At 32.5% G+C, this 23859-nt stretch overlaps 2 protein-coding genes across 6 annotated transcripts; one reads left to right on the top strand and one right to left on the bottom strand.

Moving 5' to 3' along the window:
- Positions 1 to 832: 832 nt before the first annotated feature.
- Positions 833 to 6856, bottom strand: LOC108458456 (glycerol-3-phosphate dehydrogenase SDP6, mitochondrial). 5 transcript variants are annotated; one of them, XM_017757862.2, is made up of 7 exons: positions 6368 to 6856; positions 5053 to 5526; positions 3600 to 3931; positions 3310 to 3470; positions 2746 to 3004; positions 1389 to 1687; positions 833 to 1293 (listed from the first exon to the last, which is right to left on the bottom strand). In XM_017757862.2, coding segments are annotated over exons 1-7 (1893 nt in total). In that variant the 5' UTR covers positions 6735 to 6856; the 3' UTR covers positions 833 to 1292. The 5 variants fall into 5 exon arrangements, with proteins under 5 accessions (XP_017613351.1, XP_017613350.1, XP_017613349.1 ...); XM_017757861.2 differs by having other exon boundaries at positions 833 to 1209; XM_017757860.2 differs by having other exon boundaries at positions 1389 to 1635.
- An 8160-nt stretch (positions 6857 to 15016) lies between these two features.
- Positions 15017 to 23645, top strand: LOC108460783 (vacuolar protein-sorting-associated protein 33 homolog). Its single transcript, XM_017760429.2, has 22 exons — positions 15017 to 15243; positions 15341 to 15380; positions 15549 to 15629; positions 15932 to 16126; positions 16204 to 16314; positions 16412 to 16477; positions 16657 to 16764; positions 16875 to 16919; positions 17213 to 17269; positions 17881 to 17975; positions 18385 to 18436; positions 18537 to 18593; positions 18930 to 18992; positions 19098 to 19204; positions 19439 to 19561; positions 19726 to 19807; positions 19912 to 19982; positions 20683 to 20763; positions 21686 to 21743; positions 21956 to 22017; positions 22423 to 22516; positions 23081 to 23645. The coding sequence occupies exons 1-22, from the start codon at positions 15191 to 15193 to the stop codon at positions 23168 to 23170; spliced, it is 1791 nt and encodes a 596-aa protein (XP_017615918.1). The 5' UTR covers positions 15017 to 15190; the 3' UTR covers positions 23171 to 23645.
- Positions 23646 to 23859: the final 214 nt, after the last annotated feature.

Raw genomic sequence — 23859 nt, 5'->3', positions numbered from 1 at the left:
GAGCTTATTTTGAAAATATAAAATGAAAAGAAATGAAAATATATTTGTTACTTATTTTAATAAAAGTAAATATAGATAAATATATTTTATTTATTATTTTCTAATTTTTAACAAATTTAAATTTTTATGTTTAAAAATATAATTATATTTTTATTATTTCTTAAAATTACATGTTTTTAAATGTTATTTTAATTTTTGGTAAAAGACATCTTCAACCCTCCCAATTTTGAAATTGAGCAAATTGATCCCTTTCAAAAAAATTAAAACAATTTAATCCCTATCAATTTCAAAAGTGAGCAACTAGAACAACTAGGGACAATTAATCACAACAATAATATATTCCATCAAGTGTACATAATTTTGATTTGGTATAACAATAAATTTAGCCTTCAAGTTCACATATTTTGCCATTTTGGCTTAATTCTAAAACATTCAACAAATTCAATCTCAACTTTTATACATTTACACAAAAATTGCAAGATAAATTTGCTAAATTAAAACCAAATTGATAGAATGTGTAGACTTTGAAAACTAAATTTGTTATTATATCAATCAAAATCATATACAATTGATGAAAAATATTAACATTGTGATTAATTGTCCTAGTTGCTAATTTCAAAATCGACAAAAATTAAATTGCCCTGTTTTCTGCAAAGGGACCAATTTGCTCAATTTTAAAATTGAGAGAGACTAAAGAAGTTTTTTAGATTTTAAAAATAATTACATTACGTTTTTTATATATATAAATTTTTAATGAAATTAACGGATGCCATGTGTCTAACAGGAAACATGTGAAACACATACTAATATATCCAATGCTCAGGCTATGAGATACGTAACTTAGGAGTAATCGATAATCACGCTCCTATTTGAGCTAAGCAAAACGGCAGACAATTCAAAGTCTTCCCATGATCAAGAAAGGAAACGGTATGGTGCCCATGAAAATTAATAGACATCTAAACAAATGATTTAAATTTTGTATGAATCGGACAGCAACAGTTTGTAAGCATGAACCCAGATATGTTAGAAATGCAGGGAAAAATAACTTTCTTTACTTTAAGATTAAATTATTTACCAATGTGAACCAGGAACAGGGGAACATGTTGCTACAAGTGTCCTGGGATCCAGCAATCTTTATTAACGATGTAGAGCAAGCTTGACAAAATCAATCCCACTTGGTCTGCTGAATGAAGAAGTAGATGTATGCGCCTGTATAAAGACAAGAAAAAAAAACAACACATTGGAAATCGGAGACCCTTAAACTCCGAAAATCGCTTTGGTTCATTTCAAGACCTAAAACAAAGTTAACAGCCACATCTCAGTACTATGGTACCTAAAACTTGCGAGAGTCTTTTATCGGATTGATGCATAGAATATATAATACTTACTACTGATGCTTCCCATCATGGAAATGTGCATTCTTAGAAGACTTGAAAGTTTCCAAAAATTCTTTAGCCTTCTGCATTTCTTCCTTCTGCCTTGACTTGTCCCAATTGTGCTCTGTAGCAAGTATTTCGATAATGCGTGGCAACGCATGGCTTGCTGCATCGGTGTCAAGGAAAGCAAGGCGAGATCTCCTGGCAATGAAATCAATGGCAGATTCGCAGTACTCATTTCGAGCACAGTATGCAACCTCTGCCTCCAGATAGGGGTATCCATGAGCAAGCCTCTTGCCCAAATTTTCATTCTAACAGTTGAAAGGCAGATGTGAAATTGTTAACCAATTCAGAGACATTAATTTTGACATTCGAATGATATAATACTTAAATATTCCCAAATCATTCAATGCTAGGTCACTAGATTAGATGGTGGCACTTGGGACAAAATTCAAGAGGATTATACTAAAACCATGTCCTAGAACTTGTTCTATTAAAGGCTAACAAAGCTATTGCAGCTTTTGATTGATTACAAGGTTTTTATATCTATGCTGGCTCCAACTCTTCATTTCCCTTGAAGTATTTGTATTTGACAACCATGTATAACACATATATGGATATAAGTGTGGGGATATCACCTTTCAAAGATCCTCCAAATACATGAAAAACCTAGAAAAAAGATTAAACATATCCATGCTGGATGCATACCGTATTTGGGATTGTTACCAAAGACCAAGTGACATAGTCTTACATGACTACGAGGTCAATAATTAGCGCATATATTTATTATGCCGAGAAAAACTGAAGATCCAAGAATTGCTTGTCCTGTCCCTAGTAGCACCCAAGCTGGTCATTTAAATTTTAAACAGGCGTGGAGACCTGATGATCGAGAGTATTTTGACAAGCCAGCTCCCACTGATAAGGAACATAATCTCACTTGATATTTCACAATATCATAAGTCATATATATTCAGTACACAAATAAAACTAATGCACGACTCCTAGAACTATCACCAGAAATAAATTATGAGAAGCTCATGACATTTTAAGTTAAATTTGCATTTATTTACTCTCTCATCAAGTAATGTCATAAAAATGCCTAATTATAATTCCAAGCCTATTCCCAGTTATTATTATCCCTCTCAGAAGAACAAACCAATATCAGAATTAAGATCTCTGAAAGCTATTCAATTCACTAATTCTTAATACATCTGATTAATGAGGTGTTGCTAGATAATTATAAACTAAAATCCCCTAAATTTGTCTCCACTCGAAGTCCAATGTGCAATAGACAGAAATTACCTAATTACTACAGCCATTAAGACCCATAATTAACAGTTATATAATTATTAGATCACCGAAAACCAACCTGAGCTATGGTGGCTACTCGTTCTGCTAAGGTGCCATATGCATGAGACAAATGCTTTGCAGCAGCGGTGTCCATCACCCCAGGAACAACTTTACCACCATCTGACTTCTTCATCCGTACATACTGTTGAGCAAGAGCAGTAAAAAGTGAGGGTTCCCATCCATCTCCACCAATCAGCCGCAGGTTGCTTGTTATACATTCATTGCTTGGGCTCAGTTTACCAGACTTGATAGCAGCATTAACTGCATCTTCTGCCATACTGAAACTAGTTCTAGTAAGCGGAACAACTCATGCCGAAAAGAACAAAGTGAGGGAAACAGAGGAGCACAAAAGAACAAGATACCAAGCTCCAAAATCAAGGAGTATGTTTATCACTAGATCTGTAATTCTATGGTTGAACCTACACTCCGAAATTTCACTTGATATTATAAGTTCAACAGTAGCCCATCAAGATAAACTCAGCTCTTGCAGTACAACTAATACTTGCAGCCATGCATTGGAAAAAAACCCCAGAATATATTGCTACTCCAAAAGAAAATTTAGCAAAACCAAAGTAAATATTACCTCCGATAAGTAGTCCACTTCCCACCAGTGATTGTCACCAAACCAGGATACTCCTCAGACACAACATGATCTCTAGAGATGCTTTCAGTGTTCTTTGCATTAGGATCCACCGCCAACGGACGGATACCGCTCCAGGCAGAAAGAACATCTGTACGTCGTACCTAAAGTTTTCCATCATAAATTTAATAAAAAAGTTTAGACTGAACCATTTGCAAAAATAGGTGATTGAAATGAGAAATAAAGTGAAAGAAAAAGTCAAAACATTGAACATTGATAAATCCATGCTATACCTTGACGTTAAGGTAATCGCAGATTGCGTCAAGTATAAATTGAATTTCATTCTCATTCGGTTCTGGGAGTGGAGTGATGGAAGTACTAGAATCTGTAGTGCCAGCTATAGTTCTCCCCAACCATGGTAGCATGAAGACAACACGTCCATCCTTAGTTTTAGGGACAATCAAGCCCATTCCATCTGGAGAATAATAATCTGGGAGAACAATATGTACACCACTGCTAGGGCATATCATAGGCAGTGCATCTTTGTTAGCCATTTTCCTTACAGAGTCACAAAATGGTCCAGCCGCATTCACAACAACTTTTGCATAGGCGTCAAACTCTTGGCCTGTTTATATGATAATGAGCAAAAGGATAAAACAGAAAACCAAGGAAGCTACCTAATTCCACCAATATTCATATGCAGAAACAAGGTTACTGAAGGAAGAAAAGTAGAAAGCACATATTTAGTCCTTATGTGCTAACCCTTGTCCCTGCATGTAAACAAAAAAAATTTCCTCTTTTCTTCTTGATTGATAACAGCATAACAATAACAATAACAGTGACAATGACAATGACATTAATAATAAGAATAAGAATAATAAAAAATGCTTCAATCTTGCAGGACAGGAAATAAGCCAAAAATAAATAAATAAAATGTAGAAATGTTTAACTAGGATTGCAACGTATTTGAAATGTAAGGATTGAATAAAAAAAGGTCTAAACTGAAAAAAGAAAAACTAATTATTTCCAACCAAGCACCCTCATCTAAAGAAAGTTTGATGTTTTAATACCAAAGCTCTGTGACAAACAAGACTGCTGATTACGGTACATAATTTCAATGGAAAGTCCTCAAGTTTGATAAAAAAGGAAAGAAAAATATCCTTTTAGGGGGCATTTAAGCCACTATCACGCATCTGCATTATATTGGCAGTTGATTCTAAGAATAAGGATAAATTGAATTTTCACATTTTTCTGTCTCATTTTTGTCTAATTTTAAAACTTAGATCTCAGTCTTACCATTGTATAAACAAGGAGATAGCCTAGTGCGACACATTCAAGTGTTTAAAAGGTAATTAATGCATTAAAGGAAAAACTAACTACAGCAAGTTAAACTACATAGAGTCCAAATGGTGATAAAAACAAACTAGTACAGTCAACTACAAAGAATTCAAATGGTAGTCTCATTCAACTGCTTGGACTGAAAGCTGATTCATATGTTCAAACAATAGATATCAAATGCGTCTCAATTCATTGCTAGAATGTCACTAACAAGTACTTCAATAATCTATAGTCATTTGACTTCTCTTCTTCTTCTTCTCTTTCTTTTTTAAAATTTAAAACTTGAGGTTTCATGAAAAGGTACAGAACAGAAAATAAACAAATCAAGACAGATATGCAAATTGTTGTATGGTTGAATTGGTTAATCATTTATGTGAACATTTTGCTGAAAGGACATGCCTTCTGTACCTGACAGATTGTCACGAATTCTTGCACCGATTATCTGCTGGGTACCTTCATCTTTAAGAAAGGAAACAACTTCTGCATGGTTAAGCACTGCTGCCCCAGCAAGCGCAGCAGTGCAAGCTAATCCAACGTTTAGGCGCGAGTCATTCATCTGACCATCATAGTACACAACTGTGCCCCTCAAGCTTTTACCTTTGCCCTTGCTGGCAAGTGTAGGGAAGAGTTCAACAGACTCTTGTGCAGAATAATATCTGGAAAAATGTAAAAGACGTCTTCCAGCGACCAAATCATACATTTTCAAGCCCATCCAGTAATATACTACCTCAAACCAGTCAAAACAGGGTGTCATGCAGGGCAAGGCATGGCAGAGATGAGGAGCATTCTCAATAACTTGTTTACGCTCCTCGAGTGCATGGAAAACCAGTTTCAATTGCCCGTAGTCAAGGCCAAAGACAGCTTTTTCCAAGTAGCGGACTCCTAGCATAATTGAACAGATGGATTTGCCGAAAAAACAAAACCAGCTTATGAAGAAGAAAAGGAATTGGCCTCGTGTACATATTTTATGGAGTATAATTAAATGTCAATCCTAAAGGCAACAATAAAACTGACACATGACATTATAAATTGCTATCCATCCAAAACATTTTATATAATTCAACTGAAAGGAAGACTTCTGACCTCAGTAAGAAAGACGAGGCAAGAAAACTACTTCAAATTTCAAAAGGAAAAAACAAGTATAATTGATACTTGTTGAGAGGAGGCCACCTCCTTCCGGAGAAGTCCGTCAGTCCAGAGTCGACTGACCTGCTGAAAGGAGTCGGCTTCCCTCAACAATGCTTAAATGGAGAATATGATATACTGAAGAAAAAATTTGAACAGAACTAATCGATGTTCATATATGTACTTAAAATCCACGCTCCCTCGGCAAAAATTAGGCATTTCAATATCTAATATCTTCTACACATAGAGTGAATTCCCAAGGATTTCCCCTTTTCTCTTTTCAAAATTTCGAATCCTATGCGATCATCATGGTGGATTTGGCGTCATCGTCAACGATCAATGTTGAAAATCCGCAATTTTGAAACATTTGACATGTCATATGTATAGTGAAGAGAATGCATGTATGACCGTGCAAATCAGCTTGAAGTTTCTTCGTTTTTTAATTTATTTACTAAATTTCAAATAAATGGTGGAAATTACAGAAGACTTGAAGAAGAAAAAAAGAAAACAGTGATTCATTTTTTTATTAAGAAAAGGTTGAAATAACCGTTCATATACTCGTATACATACACATTTATATAAGAAGTTTTATCCTTACCTCCATGGATTAGCTTCGTGGACCGCGAAGACGTTCCAGAGGAAAAATCCTCTCGCTCGACGAGGCCGACTCGGAGGCCTCTAGTAGCGGCGTCCAGTGCAACGCCGCAGCCAGTGGCACCACCGCCGACGACTAGGATGTCGAGTGGACCAGATTTAGTACCAATCAGAGCCGATTCCTGAAGAGTGCGGGACGGGACAACGGCGCTTGGGTCATTAATTATCTGCCTCAGGGACTCTACTGTAGGGTGGCCACTAGCGCGGTCATTGGAAGATACAGAAGGAGTTAAAAGGACTGCGCCACCGCATGCGGTAACTGCTACAGCCACGGAGGCAAGGCGTCGGAGGCGAGTGGCACTTGCGGACATGGTGGAAGATACAGAGAGAAGTTAGAGAGTTGGTTGTTGGGAATCGAGATGAAGAGGAAGATGTAGGAATTCTTGTATCTCCTTTTACTTTTCCCTCATAAAATATATATTATTAAATTATAAAATTCAAATAAATAAATTTATCTATTCACATGCATGTATTACGTACCATTTTGAAGATCCAAATATTTGTCATTACAAATGCTTTTTGGTTGTGTCGGTTAATTTTGGTAAGTAGCACTTATCAGATATGGTATTCACTAAATTTTTACCATTCCGTCCATTGAATCTTAAACTCGTTGTTAGTACGAAATATATGAATTTGAGTTTGTCGATCTATTTAAGGGTTGGAAGGAAATTATTGATAGTTTAAAAAATAGATATATTAATAATCGTTTTTATTTTGGCTATTTTGTTAACTCAACTCATTTAATTTACTCAACTTTAATAAATTTTCATTTTAGTATCTTGTTTTATCTTTTAAAATTATTATTTTTAACCTTTTTAATAAAACTCTTGTTTTTTTAAAAAACTAAAATTAGTTCTAAAAATATAACTTAATTTTTCAAAAGATAAAATAGGAATTAAAAGAAAAGTTATTAATGTCGGGTAATTAAGAGTGTACAATAGCATTGAATTAACAGCATGTGATCAAAATAAAAATCTATTAAAATTAAATGAATAAAATAAAATAATTATTAACTAGCAGTGCTTAATTTGTATTTTTTTATTTTTAATACCCAAAATAAAAATCTATAAAAGTTGGTCCCTAAAATAGACAATTTTACTAGTATTCTTTCATTTTCTAAATAAACTACTATTATTACAAATATTTTTGGTACATTGTGTTATGGAAATTATAAATTATTCTATGGAATTGATTATAAATTTTGGTCATTTCTATTTTTTTAATATAATATCTAGGACTAGTTATAGTTTTTCCCCAGCCTATAAATAAATAAGAGGATAATCTGTTTTAGCGCACTTAAATTCACGTTTTCTTATATTGACAGGAATGCTCATACCAATCGAATTAAAACTTAATCCGCAATAAAATAGAAAATAAAACTAACCTCATATTTTCATTTGTAGAAAAAATAAAAATTACACTAATCGATCTATACTTAAGTTATTGTTACGAAAAAAACAAAAGGAAAGGACATTGAAGTAATTTGGAAGGCAAAGGGAAATGGGTGGGTCCTTGAAAAAGACACACCAAAAAGAATGCACGGGTGGCTTGTGAGTCACCACTTAAGTGGTAAAAGTACAACAAAACCCCTTATACTATACTCAAGATTACATTTTAGCCTCTCTATTGAAAAAATTGAGTAAATTAGTCCATGTAGGTTAGATTAGTGAGCAATATAGCCCCTCTATTGAAATTGTACCGTTAAATGTTTGTTTTGGTTTTTGGTGTTTTTCCATGTCATGATTCTAATAGAATGTGATTCTTTAGGTACAACATTTGGTATACATCGGAAGGTATTGATTAAAATATCATGAAAGTTACATCGTCACTTTTGGTTCACTAAATACTTTCTTAAGAATGTAATGGTAATTTATAAATTTATCATTATTAAACAAAATACAATATTCATGAATTTAATTTTTATAATAAACTTTATTCTTAACAAATATTTGTATTAAATATTTAATATTAAATTGTAATCGATAATTTTACATTATTTTTTCAAAGCCCAATATAACATGATTTACTTTGGATATTGAAAAAATATAATTTACTTGAATATAATACATAACTGCTTTGAAATTTGATTAATCACTTGTCTTATCGATTCTACTTCTAAATGAGTTGCCAATCATTTGCTCATTCTCGAAAATCATTCCAATAGAATTCTCAGTCAATGAATGTATCTAAGAGGTCCCTCTATCATAGGGATCTAATCAAATTAGTCTCTCTATTATTAAATAGATCAAATTAATCTTTATACTATTAAAAATCAAATAATGACAAATTGGAATAGAGTTAACATTTAACGTTAAACATAATTAATTGCTTTAAAGTTTTTGTGGTTCTATAAATGAAATCTTTTACTTTGGAATTGAATTCCAATTGAAAATGATAAAATTTGTTAGAAGTTGTGTGACCCAAATTCTTGTTAAAATAAAATACAAGTGGCAAAATAGGGGGATTTACGAGAGTGAAGATCGATGGTCGCAGCCCATTGTAGATCCCCAATAAGCAAAATACTAGACTGGGGTCACAATCGGCGGTGCAAGGACCAAGATAGGGGGACTTCCTCTGCTTGTGACTTTTTCCCAAAAGGATTTCCACGTAAAATTCTTTGCATTCTATTTTTCTTTCTTTTCTTTACAATACATTGTTATCATCGACGTTCTATTTTTACAATTTTAAAGACATTTTTTATACAGTAAATATTAACTTTGATACAATTTAGACTTATTTGATTCTTTTTAATAATATAAAACTAAATTGTTCTATTTAATAATAGAATGACTAATTTGATCCAATCCCTATAATACAAGAGCCTCTAAGGTACTTTAACCATTCTCAACCGTATACAACAAATTATAATTCAAAGGTAAATCATTCAAAAATGTTATAATCAAATCAGTCTCACAACTAAACCAAAACCTTAATTTTTTTCTATCGCTCATAAATATTCATAATAACTAGAATAAAATTGAATTTTCAATTAATATATCGAAAAAAAGAGAAAAAAATAACAGATAATAAATATAAAATGTAAATGATATAATATATTGAAGTAGCGGTGAAAATCAAGTAGGAGAAAGGAGGCAATAGCTTCTTCTCTTCTTCTTTTTTTACATCTATTAATAGATTAATACCCTAAACTAATATAAATTTGGGTTAACTTTGTCTTGATTTTTTTCCTTTCCAATTTACATGGAAAAGTAACTAATTTTTCCACATTTTATCATGAGAATCACATTGTCATATTCATGGAAAAGTAACTCTTATCATATTCATGGAAAAGTAACTCTCAATGGAAAGTTGAATTTCATGGTAAGTAAATAAAAATTGACATAATTAACATTGGAATCACGTTTCAACTGATTAATTTCTCAAGAAAGTGACCATTTTCTATCATACCAAATGCTACCATAAGGTATAATAATAAATTTAACCTTAAACATTTACACCTTAATTTAATTTGGCTCATACTATTTTATTGGAAGTAAATTGGAAATCTTTAAAACTAATAAAGCTAATGGGTCAAAAGACCTTAATAACAAATTTTAAAAAAATCAATTAAGCCTTTTAAATTTTAAAAATTATTAAAAATCATAAAAATCATAGACAAAATTTATAAGAAAATTTATAAAATTTCAAGATTATAATTTTTATGAAAAATAACAATATTAACCTAATAAAGGAGTAGGGTATTTTTTTAATCTTTAACCATTAGATTTTAATGGATCATATTCTTATTTTTAATAAGAAATTTATAATCTTTATAACTTATTTTTATAATTCTTTTAATAATTTTAAAATTTCAAAATGACTCAATTGATTTTTTTCATTTGTTACTAAGACTTTTTGAGCATTTAGCTTTATTAGTTTCAAAAAATTTAATTTACTTCCAATAAAAGAGTAGAGGTCAAGTTGAATAAATGTGTAAAGGTTGAGAGTTAAATTTGTTATTATACCTTATATATAAACACAAAAACAAACATTTAATGGTGCAATTTTAATAGATGAGTTGTTTTGCTCACTTATTTAACGTACAAGAACTAATTTAGTTATTTTTTCGGTAGAAGAGCTAAAATACATTTGTGATACTTTTACCCCCCACTTAAGTATCTATTCTATTTATCGATCTATGTTATTTATTTAGTTTTTTATTGAGTTGGTATCACCCATCAACTGAGTCCCAAACATCAACTCAGTTAATCATGAACTACCAAAAATCATTTTATCTGCAAAGTAAGTTATATAATAATATGAGTGTTTTTGTCTTTTTACATTTTATAAATTAATAAAAATCTATGCATAATGAGATTTGAACCAAATACATCATGCATAAAAACTTTTTCATTAATCATTTGAACTAAAGCAATTTTTAATTTTTTAAACTTTAATAAGTTATATATATGTGTTCTAAATTTTTATATATTTGTGTATATGAATAATGATGTTGATTGAGTTGGTGTCACAAGTCAACTTGACACTAACGTAAGATTGCTAACAACACCATAATAAACTATTATAGTGCATTTAGTATTTTAATACGATGTATTTACATTTTAAATTTCATATTACTCACAATTTAATTTTTATTTTAAGATCATAAATATTTCATGTTATATTATTATTAATTAATTTCAAATAATACATTTAATTATTTATTATATGTTATTTTCAAATATAAATCTGTGTTTGAAATATATGATTTTCACATGCATACAAGTGTAATAGAATTTTAGTATTAATTAAAATAAATTAAATAAAAGGTAGTGAGGCCAAGTGAACGGACTCTCTGAACCATTCTGTGAAGTATGTAACTTTTTTTCACTTTGTTGGCATTTGGTTAAGGTTAAATTCTACTATTAGCCTCTGTACTTTGTGGAAATTGTGAATTTAGTACTTGTACTTTAATTTGATCAATTTTAGTCTTTGTACTTTTCGAAATTTGAATTTTTAGTCCTGACCTAATGGCACCAACCCATAAATAAGAAGATAATGCCTTCAAACATTTAATATCATTTTTTATTAATTGGTATTTGATAAAACAATAATGGGTAATTATTTGATATACTTGCAGAGATTTTGGATTCTACAAATGAGTTAAAGGTGTGATAAGTGTCACATTTATCTATATATTTAATTTTTTATTTTATGGGAAAATATTTGATATAATGTCAATAGAGATTTTAAGCTCCACAAGCAAGGTTGGGGTAATGACAAGTGTCCTATAATGTATAGTAAAATATTTAAAAAAATTAAATATATAAAAGAAATTGGAAACATGACAAATTTTTTTGTTTAAAAAATGACGTATGATTTACACAATGTTGGACTTGAAATGAATGTTGTTTGAACTGAATCGGACTGATCGGTTGAATTGAGAATCAGCTGGGTAACGGTTCGAAGAGTGGCTTTGAACTGGTTATGTGGGAGCCATACGGACCGATTGAATTGATATTTTTCATAATTTTTTATCAAATCGATTGGACAGACGAACTAGTGGCTTGACCAGTTCAACCACCGATCTGGTTTAAAAAAAATTGCTTAAAACTACTATAACCAAAAAACATTTAACCCTATTTGTGAAGTTAAAAAAATACACTATTAGTATACCAAATACTAACTCTTTTTTTTTATAATAAAAGAAGAAAACAAGCAAGCCGAAATCTGAATCAGTCTTCCCAATTTAGTGCCATTTTCATCCTCATGTAATAGCTGTATTACTTCCATAGGAATCTTCTACATGACGCACACCCTATAAAATACTTGCCACACTTTAAACTTGTTTGTAGAGTTTAATTTTCAACCAATGATGTATGAGATGATTTTCAACAATACTTTATAAATATATAATTAATATTTTATAAATGAGAAGGAAATTATCTTGCCTATAATATTGAACTAGATTTAGCTCAAATTTTATAATAGATGATTATACATGCATATATTCAAAAGGCTTAATATAACATTTTGTATATGAACTTGACACTTTTTCCTAATTTGGTATTTCAACTTTTTTTGGTCCAGTTGGTACCAAAACTTGAAAATTTTCCTAATTTGGTATACATTAGGGACCAAATTGAATAAAATGAAAAAAATGTCAAGAATTTTTTATAGGGATAGAAAATAGAGGGTCCCTAATAAGTTTTGGTGAAATCAAATTTTAATTCGAGACCTTGAATTGGAAGTTATGCTTGTCCAAGTTTTAGGGACTAAATTGTAAAATGTGTGAGATTTTGTATTTAATTTTGATTTGGTTGGAATTTGATATTTTATTATTATTGAATTATTATTTGTAGCTAAATACGACATATGATAGTCGAGAGGGAGAGGAAAGGCGAGAGCCGACGACAAGTGACGTGAGCTTTGATGATAGAGCACCTTAGGGTTTGAAACGAATGTGAATGAGTTGGTAGACTCTAGAAACGGATTGACTAGAAAGTATAAGGTAAGTAATGAAATAGGTCATGACTAGTTGATTAAAATAATGCCTTTGTTATGTATGAAATTGAAAGGTGAGTAGCAAAAGTATAAATTTGATGATAATGTTGAAATGTTAAGCAAATTAGGTTCCTTAATGGGATATGCACACTTATATATATATATACATATATGAACTTATACAAGTTACAGTGTGATTCACATATTTATTGTCATGCTTTTATACTAATTTGTAATCTCTTAAATCATAAAGGTACCATTGAGCCCTATTGCTTAGTGTATGATTTGTTTTTCTTCGTGCACAGGTTCAGGTGATTTTCAAAACCCTGGAACTTGAGGCCAACACCCAGACTATTGTTTCTGACCCAACAATGTTTTTATAAAATGGTTCATTTTGGTTCTTTGACATGTACCTAAATATATTTTGGTTTAATGTCTCAAAGGTTAGGTTGTCAAGTTGTGATCTAATGTAAATATTTATAAATCATGTTTGAATATGTTTTCTAAAGTTGATTTGGAGCGGTTAAAGGCAATGAAATTTTATGTGTGTTTGGTTGGTTTTTGGAAATATAAACGGCATAAGTTAGATTAATTAATTGATGTTAGAAATTGGTAGTTTAATGGTACTTGGAAGTACCAAATTTTGCATAAATTATCTTGAATGCTTTGGTATGTGATTGATATGGTAGTATGAGATGTGTTTAAATATGATTTCAAGTCTTCCAAACTTGTAACAAGTCGGCTCTTGTGAAAACAATGAGTCATGTCACGATGACTAACCTTTGCCATTACGATGAGAAATAAAGCAAAGTTCATGTGGCGACATCATTGCTTCAAGGTCACAACGAGCACCAAATAGAGAATTGCGTCGCGAAAAGGAACCCCTGGCGTCTCGGCGTCAACCCAAAACTTTAGAATCCTTACAATTTGGTCCTATTTCAATCTCAGGTTAACAAAAGAGTTTTCATTAGCTCGTATAAGATCTGAAAATGATTATGTATCGTTTTATACACTTGTTTTAGTTACATTTGAATGTTTAACAGTTTGTAATTGAATATAATTTGACCATAGTTGCTTCGACAATGAATATGACACATTGTAACTCGAACCTGACGATTGGACTGTGTAGCAAGGTGTTACACAACAATTATAATTCTAGCATTGTGAGAATTACTTTTTTAGATCTGAAAATGTTGGTCTAATCACCAACTTTGTTTATTTATTTTTGTTAAAGTTGCTGAGTTGGAATTTGCAAACATTTTTCTAACAAAAAATAAAATTTCCATCCTGGAAAATCTTTTGCTTTCTATTTAAACTTTCTAAAATCGGTAAACTACACCATAAATCATTCAACTATAGGTTCATTTTTTTTTGGTCCCCAACTATGAATTCTTTTAAATTGGTCACCCAATTAATTGAGTTTTTTTTTTGGTCCTTGGAGAGTGATAAAAATTAGTATAATAATAAATTTAGCTCTCAACTTTTACATATCGAGTTTGAGTCAATTTAGTCATAGTTTTAAAAAATTAACCCTCAACATTGCAAATTATTTCAAATTGGTCTAATTTCTAAAAATATATATTTGAAAATTTTAGAAGTTGTTAAACATAGTCACTCAGATATCACAACGTTCAATTTATTGTCACACAAATCTAAATGAATGTTACATGTTACCGCAAAGAATGCAAAACATGCATCCATTTCACGAAAAATTATACATTGAAAGAATAAGGTGAACATCCATCTTAAATTTTGAAGGACTTCAGGTTCATCCAAGTAAACCAGCTTTGTCATATCATCAACTCCACATGATCGTATCTTTAGGATATAAATTTCAAAGTTGTGAAATAAGTATGTCAAAGTAAGCAACAATTTTATCTTCCCAGAGGATTCCAATACTGGAAGAAAATTTTAATGTTGAGGTTTAAATTGAGATAATTTTTAATGCCGAGGGTTAATTTTTTTTGAAATTATAACTAAATTGAAACAAAATGTAAAAGTTGAGGACTCAATTATTATTATACCAATTTTTATGGAACCTCGTTTAACGGAAAATTGATTAGTTGGGAGAGTCACTCTCCCATCAAACCTCATTTAACCAAATTAAAAAATCATAGTTTCTGCTGCTTGTAAAGTAACACTCCCCAAACCCGCTAGAAACCTTAAGTGTATACGTGGGATTAAATTTAAATTTCGAAAGAGTATAGGGACCTTGTTCATATTTGAACCATAAATTTAACTATCTTTTTACGAACTTAATTTCTGATTTTCTCCTCTGCACTCTGCAGAGAAAAGCAAAATATTTTTTTTTTCTGAACTGAAAATGGCTCAGATTCCAAATTTAGACAACTCTCCTCTGAATCTCAAGTCTCTCAGGTATAATATTCAATCGCTTAATCTCCTTAATTCCTTCAATTTCGTTTGAATTTGTAGTCACTGATTCTGATTTATTATTATAATTATTATTTTTCAGGGAACAGTCGCAGAAAGATCTTGTTAAAATCCTCAAAGATGTAATTCGTCATTTTAAAATTGATTAGCATTTCATCTTTTTTTCCCCAACTGACTACTGCTTGGTTGCCGAGAAAGCTCGGGAAAATTAAAATGATTTTGTTGCATGAAGCTTAGTTTAGCGGACATTTCGTTTGGATTTTATTGATTATTATTTTTGATGAAATTAGATTCGAGGAAAGAAGTGTTTGGTTATTGAACCGAAACTTGGTGGTTCCCTCTCTTTGATTATCCAAACATCTCTTCTCAAGGTAATTCACTTGTTTTTTCTTCTTGAAACTGTAAATGCTTAAAGATGCCACTGTTTCAGTTAAGTTCTATAAGAAAGTTGTACTATTCTACTAAAGTTCTGCCATTACAATATCTATTGAAGCAGTAAAGGTTGTTGTGTTGAAAAAGTTCTATTTTCAGCTTGTTTCCATGCATACCTAAATTTTAAAAGAAGATGATATGCCTGGATGATTCATTTTATACATAACTGAATAGTTATATGGTTGGAAACAATGTACTGGTGTTACTAAGTTTATGATTATGGATGTCTTGTTGACTTCAGGAATATGGGATTGAATTGCGACATCTTTCAGCCGAGCCAGTTCAGACTGATTGCACCAAAGTGGTTTATCTCGTTCCTTCTCAGCGTGACTTGATGAAATCCATATCTTCTCATGTGCATGATGATATCTCGAAAGGACTTCAAAGAGAGTACTATATCTATTTTGTTCCTCGCCGTGAAATTCAATGCGAGAGAGTAAGCATCCCTATTAAGCTCCTAATGTGTGTGTATTGTTTTCCCAAACACCATAAATAATTTTGATCACTCTGCAGATCCTTGAGGAGGAAAAAGTGCATCACTTGATAACCATAGGGGAGTATCCGTTGTATATAGTTCCTGTGGATGAAGACATATTGTCATTTGAACTGGATCTTGCTTACAAAGTATGGAAAATATGCCTTCTTTTTCCACCCACTATATTCATCTTGTGGTTCTAAAGAATTTGAACCAATTCTTTATGTTCGTGTTTCTTCGTTGTAGCAATGTCAGGTTGATGGTGATACAGGCTCACTTTGGCATATTGCTAAAGCCATTCACAAGCTTGAGGTTAGGGCTACTCTTGTTATTCATTTGGGATAGATGAGGTTGATGAGATATCTATAATTTATAAAAATAAGTTAATTAGCTTATCACATGATTAAGGATTTGCTAATTTCATAAAGTTCTATTGTTCTAAATTAATTTTTTTTTTCCTGAATTAATCTTAAAATTTATACATATTGCAGTCTACTTTTGGAGTTATACCAAATGTGCGTGCAAAAGGCAAAGCATCTGTTCTTGTCTCAGATATTTTGGATCGCATGCACACAGAGGAGCCCATGAATTCATCTGATGTAATTATGAACCCCTTTAAAACCTTTTCCCCATCCAAATTAGCATTAATGCTTTTGCTTTCATGTATTTATGAATGACTTGTGGCCTCCTATTTCTTTTGGTTCTTCAGATGGCTTTATCAGAGATTAACACTCTCATCCTCATAGATAGGGAGGTGAGTTTTGCTTTTCAGTGCACTTAGTAATTTGTTTTCTAGATTATTGTCATCAAGATGATGCAAGACAGTTACTAAGGCTGTTTTAAGGAGAGCTACAAATTTATTATTTGATTAAAACCTAAATGCTCAGCATACCGCTAATAATTTACTAAATCAAATTGTGAAATTCTTCATGTCAGCTCAAAGTATACATGGTTTGTTCCCTTTTTCTCTCTCATTTGATAGTGAAGTTGACTGCAAAAATAAACAATAGTTGTTATAACTTTAAATTTTGTACTGCTTACTTACAGGTGGATATGGTTACTCCTATGTGTTCACAGCTAACATATGAAGGGCTACTCGATGAGGTAAGCTGATGCAAGCAGTGGCAGTATTACAGTTAAATGTTGTTATGTATTTTCTTTGCAAAGCATCTTTTTCGTGTTTATCAGATAGATCAGTCTATGTGTGGAGATTAAATTTGAAATTGAGTTGCTTTATGAAGTATCTATCCAAAGGGCTAGTGCCATCTTCATTATAATATTTTCTGCTAACTGCAAACTAGTTCAGTTAGTTTTTTCAAATAAAATATTCTCATGGGGTGGCATATTGGCGGCATAAATTGCCGGGAAAAGCAGGAATGCCACTTATGCGACTAACAACTGGTCCTGGAAATGTAACTACAAAATTCAAGCTCTCATGGTCTTTGCTAAAACCTCTTCTACTTCCCATTCTGTTGGCTGTTTTTGACTCTGTTTAGTATTATAAGTCATGAGAGCTAGAACGGGCCCTGGGTATCTGAATAGGTTGGTTAGATAGGAATATAACTAACAAAAGAGGTTTTCTAATCGAAATTGTAATACTGAACTCTTTTAAGGCAATCAACATTTCTATTTTTCTTAGAGGAAAAGAACCATTTTAAGATTTTTTTTCTCTTAGTTGTATTTGGTAATGCTGTCTCTTAATTTTTTCATTGCAGTTCTTGCGCATCAATAATGGTTCTGTGGAGCTGGATTCATCTATAATGGGTGTTCAACAAGAGGGAAAAAAGATGAAGGTCCCACTTAATTCAAGGTAAAGTTAGCCTCCAGTTGATCTATTTAACTGATTAGTTATAATAGTACTCTGATTCTTATATACATTGTGGTTTTGCCTGTTTTGATGTATGATCATGGTTGGATATGGCTTTTACTGTAAGGTTCTTATATCTGTGCCTTTGTTGCATTGGACAAGTAATTTATGCCTTTGAGTGGGTAAAACAGACATGAATATTTTAATTTGGTGGCTATTTGATTAAGGTTTCTATTCTCCTTTGTATTTATCTTGAAGCATAATGAGAAAATTGACTCATATTGGCCTCAGTCAAAACTCTGATCTGTCTTCACAAATAAAAGAAAAAACCTTTGAGCCGAATGTTAAGCATCCTTTTGTTTATTGCCTTCTCCCTTGTTTTCCTCTTTCTGATGCTTATTTTAACTTTTAGTGACAAGCTGTTCAAGGAGATACGAGATCTCAATTTTGAAGTTGTTGTCCAGGTTGACCTATCTTAATCTCACATTCTTGCTTTCCAATTCTCATTACCCCAAAGTTAACGTCACTTCCAAGTTTCTCTGCTTAGTTGCCATCTGACTGCAGGTTCTTAGGCAGAAAGCAACATCCATGAAACAGGATTACACTGAGATGACTACTACTGTAAGTGAATATGGACCTGAACATTTCTCATGCCTCATATGTAATGCATAATGTCAAAACCTGATTATGCGTCATAGTCAGAAGCCTAGTGAAAACAGTTTTTAACTCACTATTTAAGTTTCCTGTGGTGATTTTAGAAAAGTGATATGTGCATGGAAAGACTATTTAAATGGTTTGTGGATGAGTAACTTATCTGTTGAGCTCTTATACATTGTCTTCACTTCTAATGTATCGTATTTTGTGGATGACTGAGTGGTTGAAATCGTTCCCTTCTCAGACAGTTGAACATTCTTAAGTTTGTATAATTCCTTTTTTTAATTAGTTAAATGTGTACAGAACCAAACAGTTTCTGAGCTAAAGGATTTCGTCAAGAAGCTGAACTCATTACCTGAAATGACCGTAAGTAGGGTTCTTTGGTTTTTGCTTATTAGGATTTGCACTGGCTTCCTGGAAAGTGGTCTGGATGAGTTTTAGGTTGTAATTTACTGCTGATTATTGCTTCAGAGACACATAAATCTTGCACAACATCTGTCAACATTCACATCAAAGCCATCTTTTCTTGCAAAACTTGACATGGAGCACACAATTATTGAGGCCTCAAGCTATGACATGTAAGTCTAACATGCTTCACCTACTAATCTCATGAACTTAAAGTGTCCTTGCAGTTTTTTGTTATGTAATTCAACTATTACTGCCTGCTCATAGCATTTTGAGGCGAACAAAGTTATTCTCCATTATTGTTAGCAAATTGCAGCTGCCTGATTCGTTCTCTTGAAAAATAGTATCAAACTTCGAGTCCCCCCAACCCTAGTTTCTAAGCATTTGTTTCTGGTCTATTAATGCAGTTGCTTTGATTACATTGAAGAAATGATCCATAAGCAGGAGCCTCTTGTCAATGTCTTGCGTCTTCTCATCCTATTTTCTGTTACAAATTCAGGGCTGCCCAAAAAGCATTTTGACTATTTGAGGCAAGCAGTGTTTACTCTGGAGAATTATCTTTTAGTGTTGTTTTTCTTCTTTATGTTGATTTTGTATGCTAGTTTTTGACTCCTGACTTTTTACAAATTAACAGCTTATTTTTTTTCTGACATATTGATTTGGTTATTTAATATTTTTTGAATTCGTGGTTTAGGAGGGAGCTTCTCCACAGTTATGGATTTGAGCATATGGCTACATTAAATAATTTAGAAAAGGCTGGATTGTTGAAGAAGCAGGTATAAAAAGAGTGCATAATCAATCATTTCCTTCAGTTTGTGTACTAGTCTATGGCTTCTGTTGACACTTATTTAGTCAATTGTTTTACATTTGACTCTTGCAGGAGTCAAAAAGCAATTGGTTGACAGTCAAACGTGCTTTGCAACTTGTAGTTGAGGATACTGACACTGCAAAGTATTTTCTTCTCACTGATGCAACCTTTTCTCATAATTGAACTGTATAATAATTGCTATGTACTCATTCCAATGTTTGAGGTTAATTACTGCACCTAGTGAGCCTTGATTGGTATTAGTCACCTTATCATCTGTATGTTTTTGAAACCCCACCCCCCACCCAAAAAAAAAAAAAAAAGAAAAGAAAAGAGAGATGGATGAAATTTCATTTTTATCAAGAAATTCTGTGTTATTGTTGTTAGTATTTTCTTGTTTTCACGATTCATTTTTTCTCTATAATGTTTGCTGTATATTTATTTTAGTGTTAGAGGTTAGTTATTGCTCGTGTCTAGCTGAGCCTTGATTGTTATCTGTCACCATATCATCTGTATGTTAATTATGGTCAGTTTTTAATTCTAGAAACCTCACCCTCACCCTCCTCCCCCAACCCCCTCAAGAAAAGGAGATGGATGAGTTTGTATCTTCTATAAAGAAATTCTGTCTTCTTTTCCCTTTTCTTTCTTTGTACAATTGCCTCCATATCTTTCTCTTTTCCTTCTGTCCGAACAAACTTTGCAAGAGCGACTTGTAGCATGATATGATGATAGATTTTATTGTATGTCCCATATCAACATTTTAATCTCAAGCATACTGTTGTACTTTGAAGCAGTTAATCATTCTCTTTTGCTTCCTAATTAAGAAGTTATTTTTTGATGCAACAGTCCTAATGACATAGCCTATGTCTTTTCTGGATATGCACCTCTTAGTATTCGCCTTGTGCAGCATGCAGTTCGATCTGGATGGTGAGTTAAATCTATTGAGTTTCATTCTAATTATTGTATGTGATCTAGATATGGAATGCTGTCAGTTTGCTTTCTCAGTGAGAACAAATTTGATTTTAATTCTTTCCTGGTGGCTATAGCTTGTTCTAAATGGAAAAGGTTGACTTAAATTAGGAGGCTCAAGGTCAATTCCTTTTTGAGTTCCCAGCCCAAGTCAAGCAATGTTATAGTTGGGCGATAAGGATGAAGCAGTTTGAGGCCTTAGGTCCAGATCTGGGAACTTTAATGAGATTGAATTGTTGGCCTTAGGATCCGAGTTTGAATTGGTTAGGGGGCATGTATAGTTGTCAGTGTCAATGCTTTTACTCTTACATATGACAGTCCTTTTTGTGTTTATGCAAACATATGCCAGTCCTTTTTGTGTTTATGCAAAAGAATTTTATCCTTACTCTTTCATCTGCAAAGATGTGGTAGTCTCTTTGAAGTGGTCTCCCTATCTTCTATCTTTAAGCTCCAGTTAATTTTATGACTTTCTCAAGCATTCTCTCACTTTACAAATAGAGCAGTTTTGTGTACCTTTTTTTGGTGTGCAATGGTGTACTAAGATTTTACACAATCTTGCTCTGCACTTTGTAATCATTAGGAAGTTGTAATGCAGAGCAAATTTATATAAATTAGGCCTTAAATCAATAGCAGATAAGTTGATAAGTTTATAAAAAGCAGGCCATAAATCCAATAGCAGACTAAATAGGTCCTAAGCAATAGCCAGACTAATTAGTGAAACAGCCCCAAGGGAAAGAAGGTTTTTATTGTTTATTGCCTGAATTTCTTTTGTTATTTTGGTTTACCAGCCAAGTGGTTTAACTAGGCAGGAATGTTAATCAAACCCCTGCTGCTTCTATTTCTGAATTTATATATATATATTAATAATATGGCCTTACAGGCGTGCAATGGAAGAAATTTTGAAGCTGTTGCCTGGGCCGCATACAGAAACAAAAAGGGTCAGTAGACCTCTGGGAGTAGTTTATTTTACTTTCTACTTTTTTGTTTGTTTCTTTTATCTGATGTTTTGCTGTTTCAAATATGGGACGACATTTCTCTGGAATTCTCTTAAGAATAACCCTTGACTTCTGTGCATCAAAACTTGACTCTCAAATTATATTGTTCTTTGGATATATTTTTACTTACTATGATAGCATGTTTATTTTTATAGCTTGGCTTTGCTAGCAGTCCCTCATTTGCCACATTGCAGGGTGCTTCAAATGGCTTAGACAAGTAAGTAAATTTTCTCCTTTTGTATGTCTCATAATTTGAGTGCTATACAAACCATTAAATAATTTCACTCAGATGTTTGTGTTGGAATTTATTTTGGTAAAGAGACTCCTTCCTCAGTTAATTGTCCAAACAACCAGAATAACCAGGTAAAACAATGATAGAAGACAATGACAGTGGCTAGGGCAGTAAACTTGTGACTTTTCCTTTTTAGTTTAGAAAATTGCTGTAATGATAGGCAGAGATGGTCGTTTCTGTAGTTACTTAAAGCTCCACTGCACGGACTTTTCAGTTTTAACATTTATGCTGTATTTCTTTATTGACCCCTATAAATAGGGAACAACAATCTTATTCTTTTTGTTTACAGAAAAGCTTATGTTTCTTGGCTGACTCCTTGAGTTATTGCAGAATAGCAGATGGGAGGCGCTGCCTGGTACTTGTTGTCTTTGTTGGAGGGGTAACATTTGCAGAAATTGCTGCTCTCAGATTTCTCAGTGCCCAGGTATGTTGCTTCTTTTGTGTATATGGTATGTTCACTGTTGTACAGGTTTTGCTAATATATCGTGCAATTAAACGGTCATTACCTACTCTCACCAGGATTGTATGTGTTGGACTGTGTATGTTCAAAATTTTAAGCTTTTTCATGGATTTGGAGTCTTTGGTCATATCTTCATACCCATGTCCTACTTTGTATCAAACATGGGTATCGGACTCGTACTTAAATAAAGCTAAAGAATCTGATCAACATAGGTTGTTACTTCGTTGAAAGGAATAATTTTCAGGTACAGTGGGAAGCTGTTTAGTGTAATTTTGGATTTGTGGCATGGGAGTCTCTGGGGATATATGCTCAGAGATAGCGTTTCTAAGGAATTTAAGAAAAAAACAACATTGATCAACCGTATTTCATTATTTGTTATTTCCTGGCATTAATTATTTTCTTAAAATATTCATCTTTTGGATTTCTATCTTGTTAAAGTAGGTTTATTGATCCAACCAGTTCTCTGATATTGTCCATTTCACCTTATTGTAAGTTAGTTTCCTTCATATCGGTACCTCTCTGCTGCAGGAAGGAATGGCATATGATCTGATTATTGGGACGACAAAAATGGTCAATGGTCATTCATTGGTTGAAACATTCTTTGAGACAATCGGTTAACTCGTTCGAATGTGTGTTGGCTTTTAGGAGGTTTTTGTTTCCCAATATTTCTCTCCAACAACAACAGAAAATCATAATTATGGCGTACTGGGCAGTGAGGCTGAAAATGTGAAGTGTTTGGTCAGACGAAAATTGTTGTGCCCTGCCAGTGTATCTATCCATCTATATTGTATTTATTTGATTTTACAGCCAGGACCATTCAATGGAGATGATTGTTTTTGGTGTCATGAGAGTGATTTGGGGATAGTATGACTGTAATGTGATGAAGATGAACAAACATTTCAGATCTGTCGACAAGGTAAGTATGTACCCTAAACAAACTTAAGCTGAAAATTGAAGACTATGCTTTAATCTTTCAGGGATTATTTCAAAGAGAAAAATGTGATGGAAGATCATATTGTTGAGTGTTGAGGCTTAGTGTTTCTGTTCAAACGTCTTAGACTAATGGAAGTTTGTTTATATTTGATTCATCAAACTGAATCTTAAGTGAATCAGCTTTATATTTGTTTGGTTTTGAGATCATTCTCCCCTGGCAGAACAGACCCAAGCCGGACTCGAAAACTCACCTGTATCGATTCAAGCTTAAAATAATCTGAATCTGAGAAAATTTGTGCTCTAAAAAACCTGAGCTTGAGAAAGCTCGAGTACAAAAATAATTTGAGTTCGAGACCGATGTGAGCCTAAGCTCA

Source organism: Gossypium arboreum, chromosome 4 (assembly GCF_025698485.1).
Source record: "Gossypium arboreum isolate Shixiya-1 chromosome 4, ASM2569848v2, whole genome shotgun sequence".
Taxonomy (NCBI): domain Eukaryota; kingdom Viridiplantae; phylum Streptophyta; class Magnoliopsida; order Malvales; family Malvaceae; genus Gossypium; species Gossypium arboreum.
This window is presented reverse-complemented; position numbering and strand designations above follow the sequence as displayed.

What these genes read in the sequence shown, in the direction of transcription:
- LOC108458456 (XM_017757860.2), bottom strand. Translation starts at nt 6,734, where the DNA reads ATGTCCGCAAGTGCCACTCGCCTCCGACGCCTTGCCTCCGTGGCTGTA. An exon ending in GCGATTACCTTAACGTCAAG is followed by an intron (nt 3,471 to 3,599) that starts GTATAGCATGGA and finishes GGAAAACTTTAG; the next exon opens with GTACGACGTACAGATGTTCT. An exon ending in CATGATGGGAAGCATCAGTA is followed by an intron (nt 1,294 to 1,388) that starts GTAAGTATTATA and finishes ACTTTGTTTTAG; the next exon opens with GTCTTGAAATGAACCAAAGC.
- LOC108460783 (XM_017760429.2), top strand. Translation starts at nt 15,191, where the DNA reads ATGGCTCAGATTCCAAATTTAGACAACTCTCCTCTGAATCTCAAGTCT. An exon ending in GTGAAATTCAATGCGAGAGA is followed by an intron (nt 16,127 to 16,203) that starts GTAAGCATCCCT and finishes ATCACTCTGCAG; the next exon opens with ATCCTTGAGGAGGAAAAAGT. An exon ending in AAGCATTTTGACTATTTGAG is followed by an intron (nt 19,562 to 19,725) that starts GCAAGCAGTGTT and finishes TTCGTGGTTTAG; the next exon opens with GAGGGAGCTTCTCCACAGTT.